At 33.6% G+C, this 11,682-nt stretch overlaps 2 protein-coding genes across 2 annotated transcripts; both read right to left on the bottom strand.

The window, feature by feature from the left end:
* Nucleotides 1–1,160: 1,160 nt before the first annotated feature.
* LOC107783549 (UDP-glycosyltransferase 89A2-like) lies at nt 1,161–3,042 on the bottom strand. Its single transcript, XM_016604529.2, has one exon. It carries the CDS (start codon nt 2,900–2,902, stop codon nt 1,499–1,501), a length of 1,404 nt encoding a protein of 467 aa, XP_016460015.2. The 5' UTR covers nt 2,903–3,042; the 3' UTR covers nt 1,161–1,498.
* Nucleotides 3,043–4,159: 1,117 nt separating this feature from the next.
* On the bottom strand, nt 4,160–5,524 carry LOC107783548 (uncharacterized). Its single transcript, XM_016604528.2, has 3 exons — nt 5,398–5,524; nt 4,974–5,020; nt 4,160–4,650 (listed from the first exon to the last, which is right to left on the bottom strand). Exons 1-3 carry the CDS (start codon nt 5,480–5,482, stop codon nt 4,408–4,410), a joined length of 375 nt encoding a protein of 124 aa, XP_016460014.1. The 5' UTR covers nt 5,483–5,524; the 3' UTR covers nt 4,160–4,407.
* Nucleotides 5,525–11,682: the final 6,158 nt, after the last annotated feature.

Here is an 11,682-nt window from a genome sequence, read left to right as displayed (position 1 = left end):
CACTATCATATCGTGTCAAGAAAAAGAAAAACGTGAGTCACATTATCTCTAAGACTATATGAAGGGGAAAATATAGAAGTTTTTTCAACAAATGCTTACCCTTTGAAGTTTGTTGTTATCTTTATAACATATAGTCAAATTAGTTAGATGCATGGCATGCTATACAAACGGCCAAAAAAAAAAAAAAAATTCAACTCCATTTGTTTATTCTTTTCTTTACTTTCTGCTAAAAGTCTTTTAAGAGTCAATTTGGACTAGGGGTGGGCATTCGGTATTTCGGTTCGGTATTTAAGAATTTCGGTTCGATATTCAGTTTATCAATTATGTATACCAAATACCATACCAAAATATTTCAGTACGGTTCGATATTTCTTATTTTGGTTCGGTACAGTTTCGATTTAAACCAAATCTATGTTATAAGGCTTCTGCATAAGAGATTGTGATTGTGAAATATCTTGATACAAATTTATTAGATTAACTATATCAGCTAAACCAATAACTAATTTCGAATGATATGGCTTGTTAAGTCATCAGCCTCATCTATCCCTGTATGGCAATAATATTCATGTTTCATGAGATTGGAAAAGTTTCTAGGCTGAAACCACAATTAGATCAAGTTCAACAGTGAGAAAAACTACTGTTGAAAAGGAATAAATAAGTCTTATAATGAACATTCACCTGGAAAGAACATCTCATTTCAAATAAATGGTAGATAGAACTCAAAATACTTAGGGAAACATGCTTCAATAGTTTTCAAAATCTACAAACTAACACAATACCGCAACCATTTACTGGCTAATTATTTCGGTATTTCGGTATACCGAAATACCAAAAATCTAATACCGTATACCAAACCGAAATATCAAAATTTTTGTATCGAAATACCGAAAAAAACCGAAACCGAAATACCAAATTAATTCGGTTCGGAATTCGGAATTCGATTTTTCGGATTTTATGCCCACCCCTAATTTGGACCAATACTAAAGCTCACCTAACATTTGAAAGTGTTGATTTTGTGCAACATCTATTTAAACTCTTGAAATAGACCACTCACTCAATCTACCCAACTTTGGGCAAGTTAGACAAATCACACATTTACGAGCCAAAGTCTTTTGTGACGTATGAGAAATGAAGTGAACTTGACCAAAAAGCGATAATGTATTTGTAAAGGGCCATAGAAGTTAAATTTTTGAATCTACTATACAAGCACATGGCTGAAACACAACCTATATAAATAGAATGCTCCGTAACAACATAGTTTTCGTACTACAAAGTTCATTGCTTTCCAAATTCCGCGATCTACAAATTGAACTTTTAACACTTTAAAAGAAATAATGAGATATCTTGATAATATGGACAATATCAACTTGTCTCATTTTTCTCCATCACATACAATTACATTGAAGTTTAAGCAGGCACATAAGTGTGAGACATAGGCCCATCCAAATTGATTAAGAGTTGGCCCAACTACACATTTTTGGTACATTGGCATGAATTTTCAACTTTGAAGTTGGGACAACTCTCTCACTATCCCATCTAAAGCCCTTCTAGAGCTTCCTCCAATTTTAACGGCTTCAAGTGCTTCATCTCTCAATTTTTTTGCCATTTCCTTAAACAAGTCATTACCCATTGCATAACTAATTCTCCGGCCCAACTCTATCGGGTCGGGGACCGAATCTGCGCCCTCACAAACTCGGACCGATGTTTTCATGTTCTCCACCAACAACCATGCGTTAATGAATTGGTCCGCCTCCATGGGCCAACCCAATATTTGTACACCCGCCACTATCGCTTCCAATACAGAATTCCATCCACAATGACTCAAAAACCCGCCTATAGCTCGATGGCCCAAGATCTCCACTTGTGGGGCCCAACCCTTTATAACTAGGCCTCTCCCTGAGACTCTATCCTCAAACCCCTCTGGCACTGATCCATAACCCTCTTCCAATTGTTGGGCTGTCAATTGTTTAGCTACCAAAATGAACCTCACTCCACTTTTCTCAAGCCCAATAGTTAAAGACTCCATTTGGGCCTTTGTTAGCAATTTTTGACTACCAAAAGCTACATAAAGAACAGACCCATCATCACATTCATCAAGCCAAGTGAAAATTCTCTCATTTACACCAACATCCACATTGGACTTCACAATTCTACCAGGCCCACCAACCAAATTTATAGGCCCAATTGAATACACACGCTCATGGCCCATTTCCTTCTTTAAAAAGCCCAAATACTCACTCTCCAAAGCCTCAAAAGTATTGAAAACTGACCCAAAACTCTTATCATTAGCAATAAACCCATTTCTCACAATCTCCCAAGTTGGGTCACCCTCTTTGTACTTTTGAAACACTGAAGGCATATGTTCCCTCACAAACCTTGGACTTTTAGGCAGCCCATTAAACTCAATAAGGCTCAAATCTCTATAAGCCCCAAAATTCCTCCAAATTTCACTCAGTATAAAAACCAATAAACCACCAGAAGTGTAAAACACAATACCAGGTACACCAAGTTCTTGGGCCAAATCTTGAGTCCAGCCCAAGAAGAAATCATAGACAATAGCCACAGGAGGATTCGATTGGGCCTTAAACCATTCCAAGATTGGGCCACGAAGCTTACTGAGCCCAGCAATGATCGGAGCATTGCCGGAGTTACCAACGTCTTTAACGTTTTCAACGCCGGCGGGAAGTGAAGGGTGGCCGGGAAATGGAAAGACAAGTGTTTGAACAGAAGGGTGGGTGGATAAAAGAGGATCAAGAATTGGGAGGTTTTTAGGAGTGACTAAAATGGTGATTTTAAAACCATGGAGAAGAAGTTGATGTGTGAAATCAAGAAGGGGTAATATGTGACCTTGTGCTGGAAATGGAAAAATTAAGACATGGACTCCATTTTTAGAGCTTGACATGTTTGAGTTTCAGATCAGACAAGAAGTTAAATTGATGTTTGATATTTGGAAATGAAAGAGGAATATTAGTGGTGCAAAAAGATAGAAATTTCTTGGTAGGTACCAGTGGTTATTGGTATGAAAATTCTGCAATAGAAAAAGAGTAGATTCCGACATAAATATGTGGGGTTTAGCCGTTAGACGATATACGTAGATGCTGACCTCAAATGTCATGTGTAGGATATTTGGCGGAGAAATTAAAAAATATCCAAATTTACAAGTGGTCACTAAATAATAGTCATAATTTCAAAAGTAATTAAGATTTAATTACTTTTCATGTAAAGATAAATATGAATGAAAATACGGTTCAAAATCAAGAAAATATTCAAGTATAATATACCGGTCCAACATAATATGCTGGAAATTCGTACACAGGTGCTCCAATCTCCAGTATATTATATTGGAACTTTTCGCGTGTTGGAGTTACAACATAATATGCTGGAAATTCATATACATGTGCACTAATCTCCAGTATATTATGCTGAAACTTTTCGTGTTGCAGCAAAATAATGGCTATTTTTAATAACTTTGCAAAAGCTGACTATTTTTCAATTACCAGTCCGAAAACTGGCTAGGGAATTGAGCCCAAATTGATATATAGGGAATTGATAAAGGAAATTGATATTGAAATAGATGGTCTTGATTTTTTCATGAACAAACTATTAAGGTAAGAAATAAGAAATATTGCTCATATGGTAAGCGAGGGGCACAGGTAACACTTATTAAACTTGAAGGTTTACCCACGAAAAAAAAAAAAATCAAGAATGACACAGAAGTGTCCTATTTGTGCAGGCATATCACCTGAATTCATATATACTACCACTTGACATGTTTAGTGAAGATCAAGCGATCAACACCTAGATTCAGTACTATGGTATTTTATCAAGTAAGATTTATTAAAATAAGTGAACTACTTAATTTTACATTTAATAAAGGATGATTCAGAAGGAGAGCCTTGGAGCAATCGTCAAGTTGTCTTCATGTGGCCTATAGATCACGGGTTCGAGCGGTGGAATCAATAGGTTGCCTACATGACACCTCCTTGGAGTGCGATCCTTTCCCAGACCTTGCGTGAATGCGAAATGCTTGTGCACGGGGCTGCCTTTTTTTTAAAAATAATAATGGATGATTTATTTCATTTATTTTGGCATATGTCACATTCTTTATGAAATCTCTGCGCTTCTGATATACTATGTTGAATTGTATGAATTCTAATAATCAAATCATAGTCTAGCCTTATTAATTACAAGATAAAATCATTTCAACATATGAGAATCATGATGCATGAGCACATATCTATAATAGTTCACCGTTCGATCAAAATTTGTTTTCATACAAAGAGCACTAGTATTTTAGTATTTAAGTGTATAGAAAATAAAAAGAAGCTATAATAGAGAAAACAAAGATATGTATATTAGCTGCAGAGGTAGTTAAACCATATTGTATATCATAGTAACATCATATTCCTAATTATTTTTAGGAGGATGATGCCTTGGTAATTTGTAATCTGCAGTAAATACTACATATCCACCCATCTTTTTCTGATCTCCAACCAGTGAAATCAAACGTCTTGTTCTTGTAATCTCTTGGCCTTTTACATTTGCAATATTTTCTGCTTGCTTGCTTTCTACAGTGATATTTTCTTTCACTTTCTCGGAAAATGCCAAATTTCGTCCACTCAACTTGTTTTCTCTTATTATATATAGCCGCTGCATGCATCCCATCAAAGGGTAATTAGAAAATGAGTTTAACTTTTATACACCGAGTAAAATCAATCTTTTATAACAAAATCAGGTCATTTAAAAACTTCTACACTATTAGGTCATCTAAATATTAACCACATGTAACCGTCCATAAAAAACAAGATTAGTAACCTGTAAATAAGTCATAGCTTTAGAAAAGAATATTTACATAACCTAAAAATATGCAGATACTTGAAACATTGAAGAGCTAGTAGTTAAAAGTAATTTCATTATGATATACAAAATGGAAAATGATTTAAACCGAATGAAAATTACGTATACAAACAAACCTCACTGTTTGGGATGAAGTTGCATCTTTTGGTTGCAAAATTGCTACCTACACAGAAAAATCATAAAAAAATATATTTTCTTCTTAGTTTTTAACTAATGACAAGGCATAAAAACTTATTTTTCCCGCAAAAGCTAGCTAGGAAATAGAAAAATACAACAACAACAACGACCCAGTTAAATTTCACTAGTGGGTCTGGGGAGGGAAGTGTGTACGCAGACCTTACCCCCACCCCAAGGGGCCGGATAGAGATGCTGTTTTCGAAAGATCCTCGGCTCAAGAAGACGAAAAGAGACAATATGTCAGCGCCATAGAAAGAAACCATGAAACAAATAACAACATCACCAAAATTAAAAAATAGATATATGAACATATATCAAAACAATAACCAGCAGAGGATATAGAAAAATAGTGAAAGAAATTACCTTGGTAGGAAGTTGTGTAAGAGAGACTTTGAGCAATGAGGATTAGGAGCAACAATAAAGTTATAACTCGAATAGGTACTGACATTGTAATTACTTTCTCCGATTTAGGGTATGTTTGTTTTTCTTTTCCAAATATCCAAAGAAAACAGAAAGTCGATTATATAGGGAAAGCACATGTACACAAGTCAAAGATTTGGTACAAAGTACACAAACATTAAAAACTTCTACCATTCCCAAGTCAAAGTAATAAGATTAGGGTTCCCAAGAATAATTTTAACCTTCAAATCCAAGTTTAACAAATAAATAAGTTTTACACAAGGGGACCAAGTTTACTGGCATGCATTCCCATGGTAAATTTTTGTTTAAAATAAAAATTGGTGTTGATCCATGTGGCAGTCATATTTGTAGTACTAAGATCTCGAAACTCTTGAAATATTGAAGGAAAAAAAAAAACCTCTCATAATATTCATTAGATATTTAGTGCCGCCGAACAGTAGTCATTTTTCGACGACCTGAATTTTCGACAATTAAATATTGACAAAAAGTGTGAAATCATATGATCAATTTGATTTTGTGTGGGTAAGAGCTTATTTGTTGTAAATATTTTTTCCGGATTCAAATATTAATGATTTAGTAAATTGAACTAGTTTATTTTGAAATATATAACGTTTTCATTACTTTTTTTGCCCAAAATATATTATTACTGTTCCAATGAATGAAATGTTAATTAGTGTCACATATATTTAAGGAGAAACATGATGAGTAATTTTAGACAATTTATTTTTAAAGTTAAAGCTATTAAATATCTTTCTTAAGAACGCAGAAAAATCTAATTATATGGATAGGAGGAAGTAATTTTTAAATGAAGAAACTTACAAATTAATCCCTCTTCCATTGTACTCTGAGGTCATTTAATTTTATACTTTTTGTTAACAAATCGTCTCATATTTGTTCTTGATTTTAACGGAGGTTCAACATTGACTAGGTGAACTCTACTGTCAAAATAGTACTTCGAAACAATGGTTCAAATTTACCATTATACTTTTGATTATGGGGTAATTAAAATTATCATCCGTTCATACTTTAAATTGGAATTTCGTTAGGGTTAAGAACAAAATTTGATATACTCTCTATGTTCATTTTTAGTTGTCCACTTTTGACTTTACATTTCCCTTAAAAATAAATAAATGAAATATATATTTTACATTTTTATCCATAATAACGATAGCATTTCAAAAAATATTGAAAAATAATTTGGGGAATGAGTAGTTAATGATAAGGGAAAAAGAAGAATTTTATTTGTCTTTCTCTTGATTTATTAAAATGAACAAAAGTAAAAGTAAAAATATATTTTTAGTATAATGAACAAGGAAAAATGAACGAATGAAGTATCTACTAGCAGTAAGGGTGTATAACATGAGTTCATTACATTTTCTAATGTAATTATGTACTTCTTCCGTTCACTTTTATTATTCAATAAACCCTTTTTTACCAACGTACAAAAAAATATTTTGTTGCAAATGAAAATATATTTTCATATTTACTTGTTTACTGTATTAAATCAAGAGAAAGACAATTTCTTTTTTCTGTTTTACCCTTAACATTAATTACTCATTCCTCGTATCTTTCCCAAAACTTTTGAAAATGCTATTATTATTACGGATAAAATTGTAGTAAAATTTATGTTTTATTGATTATTTCTGAAGGGACGTAAAAGTCCAAAGCAAACAATTTAAAGTGTACGGAGGAAATAAACAGGCAGTTTAACCATTTTCAATGCAGTTTTCAAGATCGAAGTGACGAATGGTTTGAAGTGGAGATTTGTACTTTGGGGTATGGGAAATGTGTACTATATTAACGTGGAGAGTAAGATATGAGTGTTTCGAGCTTGTCTGCAATTCCATGCATATATTCAACGAGAATTTAACAATCTTTTTTTTCTTATATTGCCGAGGCAAGGCCGCCTAATGGTCCAACTTACCTTTTTCGATGTGTTTTCTCTTTATGAATATGAATTCTCCCCTTGGTAATTACTAAAGCAAGAGAGATGAAAAGAGATTACGCTTTTGTTTTTCTTTTCTTCTCTCATCTATTCACCATTGGGAATATTAATACCAAAAATACGAATATTGTGGTGTTCATAGAGGAATTTAAAGTCGTATCAAGACTTGCAGGTTTTTGACACCATAGAAACAGTGGCAGAGGCACAATTTTCGTTAAAAAATTAAAAAAAAAAAAATTAAAAACTAAAAGAAACTATGGCCAATGAAAATTGAACCAACAACCTAACAAAGATTTTGAACCTTTTTGACCACTGAGCTATGATTTTGGGCTATGTCAAGGGGATTCAAAATACAATATATATAGAGGTACAAACTAAATTTTGCCTTATTTATACACTGTAATTTTCCAGCGAAGGAAGATTCGGATGAATCTCTTTCTGCCCCTAAATCTGCTCTTGTATATATAAGACAAGGCGCTAGCGTGTAATGATTTTCTTTGATAGAGGGTCGCTTCGTCAAGTTTAAGTTTCACTTACTGCTTTTCATTTTGATATGAGTAGGTGTTTGCAGCTCGCTCAACAGCTTCCCGATTGACGCCACTATCTTTAATCTCAAGTATAAAGTGAAATCAAATCAATAAAGTGAACAACCCAATCTCTTTTTTTGAAGTTTAATTTTGTCAGAAAATTTTTATTTGTTGAAGTTTCATTTTTCCTAAGTTCGGAACACAACAATAAACTTGCCACTATAGTTTAGGAAAAAATTTCTCTTTTATAAACGGTCATAGGAGAGTTCAAAAAGGAGTAGATAGATATTTCAAACTGTGTGGGGATAGAAACAAATATAGCCTAGTGAATCAAGATAGTGGATTGTGAATCCACCATTTATTTATTTTGAGTTTAAACGATAGTGTTAAAGATTCTTACACTGGCAATATATAAAACAAAAAATTATTTACTTTTTGGTCTAACTTTTGAGGGTAATTAGATGGACTCAATATTTTATTTTTAATTATATGATATCAGACCAATTCCATTTTTTCTTTAGCCAATGCTTGGTGCCACATTAAAGTCATAAAGTTTATACACGTACCAAATAATTAATCAGTCTTTGACGTACCAAATATATGAGATTGAATTTGGTCTAAGATCTTTTTTTTACTTTTTACATTAACTAATATGCAGATCTTTTTATGTACTTAAGAAATCAAGGTGTCACTAGATCGAGTCTAAAGCCTGTCTACTTATATAGCCAGCATCTCTTCCGTATTTTATTGATGTGGGATTCGCCTAGGGTGTCACATATAACCCCCTTAGGGACTCAGCGTCGGTCCTCGTTGAGGTTTGCCCCGCCATTGTTCAAGGTTGCACGGGAAGTGACTTTAATACCATATGTAACATCACAATTCACTTGTAATATTGTCCGCTTCGGGTCTAGGCCCGCACGACTTTAAAATGTGTCACTAGAGTTTAAAACATGTATACTTATATACCCAGCATCTTTCGTGTTTTATCGATGTGAGATTCGCCTAGGGTATCACAAGCAAGTTAAAATAAAACTATACAATGGCGAAATATCATTCGCGAGAATATTATACAATACCAAATGAATGCAAAGGTTCATATTACAGTCATACAATAATCCAAAACAAATGGGGCAAGTGCATAGATAGTCATTCTCAAAAATACTATTTAGAGATTTTTCAGTATTTATTTTGTCCTGAAATTATAAACTAAAAATTTTAATTTCAAGACAATTCAGAATATTTGTCCTGAAAATTTGAACTGAAAAACTAAAATCTAGGATGCACCGGCTAATTTTTAAATATAGCCCAGTACATAAATCCCTTTCTTGGCAGCATTCCTAGAGAAGCAAAAAATCTTCTTTTCGACAAAAAATAGTCCTTAAGTGGCATAATTAAAAATCCTTCAAACGGAAAATTATTGCCGCAACAACGGTAGCCTCACTCGCCACCTTTTTATTTAATTACTTCAACCTAAACTGAACAAAAGATAATAATAATAATAAACCCAAATGATTAGATATTTAAAGACCTAATACTTGAATTCAAAATGATTAAACTTCAGCAAAACAAATGATTAGATATTTAGATTATCGTAAAGGAGATTTGAAATTTATGGGTTTGAGACTTTGAGATTTTAAATTCTTTAAGTTATTGGGTTCTAAATTAATACTATACATATTATTTGTCACACCTACTTTTTGCGCGCCCGCCCTGAAGGGTAAATGCGCGAGGGAGTTTTTCCAATTTAAGTGACAGTATTCGAAATGAGATTATTTATTTAATTCAGAGTCGCCACTTTGGAAAGGTTTGGCTTTTGGTGTCCCAAGTCACCGGTTTATCTTGAATCCCAAATCGAGGAAAATATTCAACTTTCCAAATGAAGTCTGCGAACCAGAAATTCTAAGTAAGGAATTATGTTGACCCGAGGGAAGGTGTTAGGCACCCCCGAATCTCGTGGTTCTAGCACGGTCGCCTAATTTGTTATAATGGCTAAATATCTGATTTAATACATGTTATAACTTATGTGCTTTTATTAAGTTTAAACCGCTTTTATTATTATTATTTTTATAGAATTGCAACGTCGTGAAAATGCATCTCGAACCACGTCACAATCAATGCACTCGTGGTTGTTAATACAATCTGACTCCGTTGAGATTTGAATTTGGGTCGCATAAATGCGCACCCGAATTTAAGAATGTAATTTAATTAAGTCGCGCCTAAAGAGTCTAACGCGTTATTATCTTTGGGGAAGGCAGTGAGATTCACTAAACAGTCCATCCCGAATTCTAAGTATTTTATTACGACCAATTATTGAGGGCCCTGCAATTTGCATTTTTTATTGGCGTGACTCGTCTCATTTTTTTTGAAAGGATAAACCTACAGCGACTACATTTTTTTCTATTATGTTTGCCTCTAAAATGAAAAAAAAAATACACGCTAATTAAATTAAACATGTTTGGCCAGCTCCGGCCTCTTATTGATTATCAGATTAATTATTTATGAGACGGGGAATTGTTTCATGCCTTATTCCATGAGCAAACATGCTTTTAATTTAATAAAGAAAATTGCATACAAGATTAATAAAATGCTAAGCTCACGCTAAACATTCTTCAAGTTGAATTTAAACTAACTTATTTAAACTAGATTAATGGAATTAACTACTAGAGGGTACTACTAACGGGGTTCGAACACTGCCTAATGGAATCCGATTTTGACAGAGTTAGCTCAAATGATTTAAAACTATATTGTATTTTTTGCCAAATTAGAAACAACCTGCCTTACGTATTTAGAATAAGAATAGAGATGAGATTTAACTATCGATATACTAAACACCTGTGCATTCCATGTCATACAGACAACTAAATAACTAAGATCACAGTATTAAACAAACTAAGTTTTAATTAAGTACAAACTACCTAATGTATTTTCTATTGAGTTACAAACTAAAGAATTACACAAATCTAACAACATTTTATAAAGCTGTAATTACGGCAGCAAATGATTAAACTCCTTCGCATCTTTCATTTCATGCTTTTACTGTTACATCAATGTGAAATTCTAGTGTGTACCTGGATGTTGGACACAAGAGGAGAAAGGAGTGATTAGTGCAGCAGCAGTGATAAGAAGCAAACGGCAACAACAGCTCAACAATGATTTAACACCCAGAAATGTTTGACAACCAGACGGAAACCAACAAAACAAACAACCAACCACTTGAAATGCCCCCAAACAAATTCGACAGTGAGCTTAAAATGCTTGATGAAACTTCTTGGAATAGCACTTAATCAAAAACCAGACCAGACAGATCCAAATGTACTCAATCAGACTGCCGAATATTCCTAAACGTTGCTGAAATTAAAGGGAGATAGGTGGCTGAAACTTTTGGAGTTTACAGGGGTCTTTTCCTCCTTTTTCTAATCCGATCCTGTCTTTTTTAAATTCTTGATCTCCTGATGTTCTGCCCTCTTCGCCTTTTATTTTTCTGATTCTTAAAACTCTTTCTTGTCTGAATGTTTATCAAAACTCTCTGCCCAAAACCCCCTCTATTTTCTGATTGTTCTTGTTGCTCAAAATTACGAGGGAAATAGATTTTAGAGAGGTTTTGAAGCACTAAACCTTTTTTTAGTTTTTCCAGGGATCCCTCCTTATTTTTTGATTCCCTCCTCCTTTTTATCCTTATAGAAAGGAAGAAAATCCCTTTAAAGACAGGCTGCCCAGGGCTTAAAATAAGCCTTAAAGACTGTCATCTCCACTTAG

This window comes from Nicotiana tabacum, chromosome 20 (genome assembly GCF_000715075.1).
Source record: "Nicotiana tabacum cultivar K326 chromosome 20, ASM71507v2, whole genome shotgun sequence".
In the NCBI taxonomy this organism is placed as follows: Eukaryota; Viridiplantae; Streptophyta; class Magnoliopsida; order Solanales; family Solanaceae; genus Nicotiana; species Nicotiana tabacum.
This window is presented reverse-complemented; position numbering and strand designations above follow the sequence as displayed.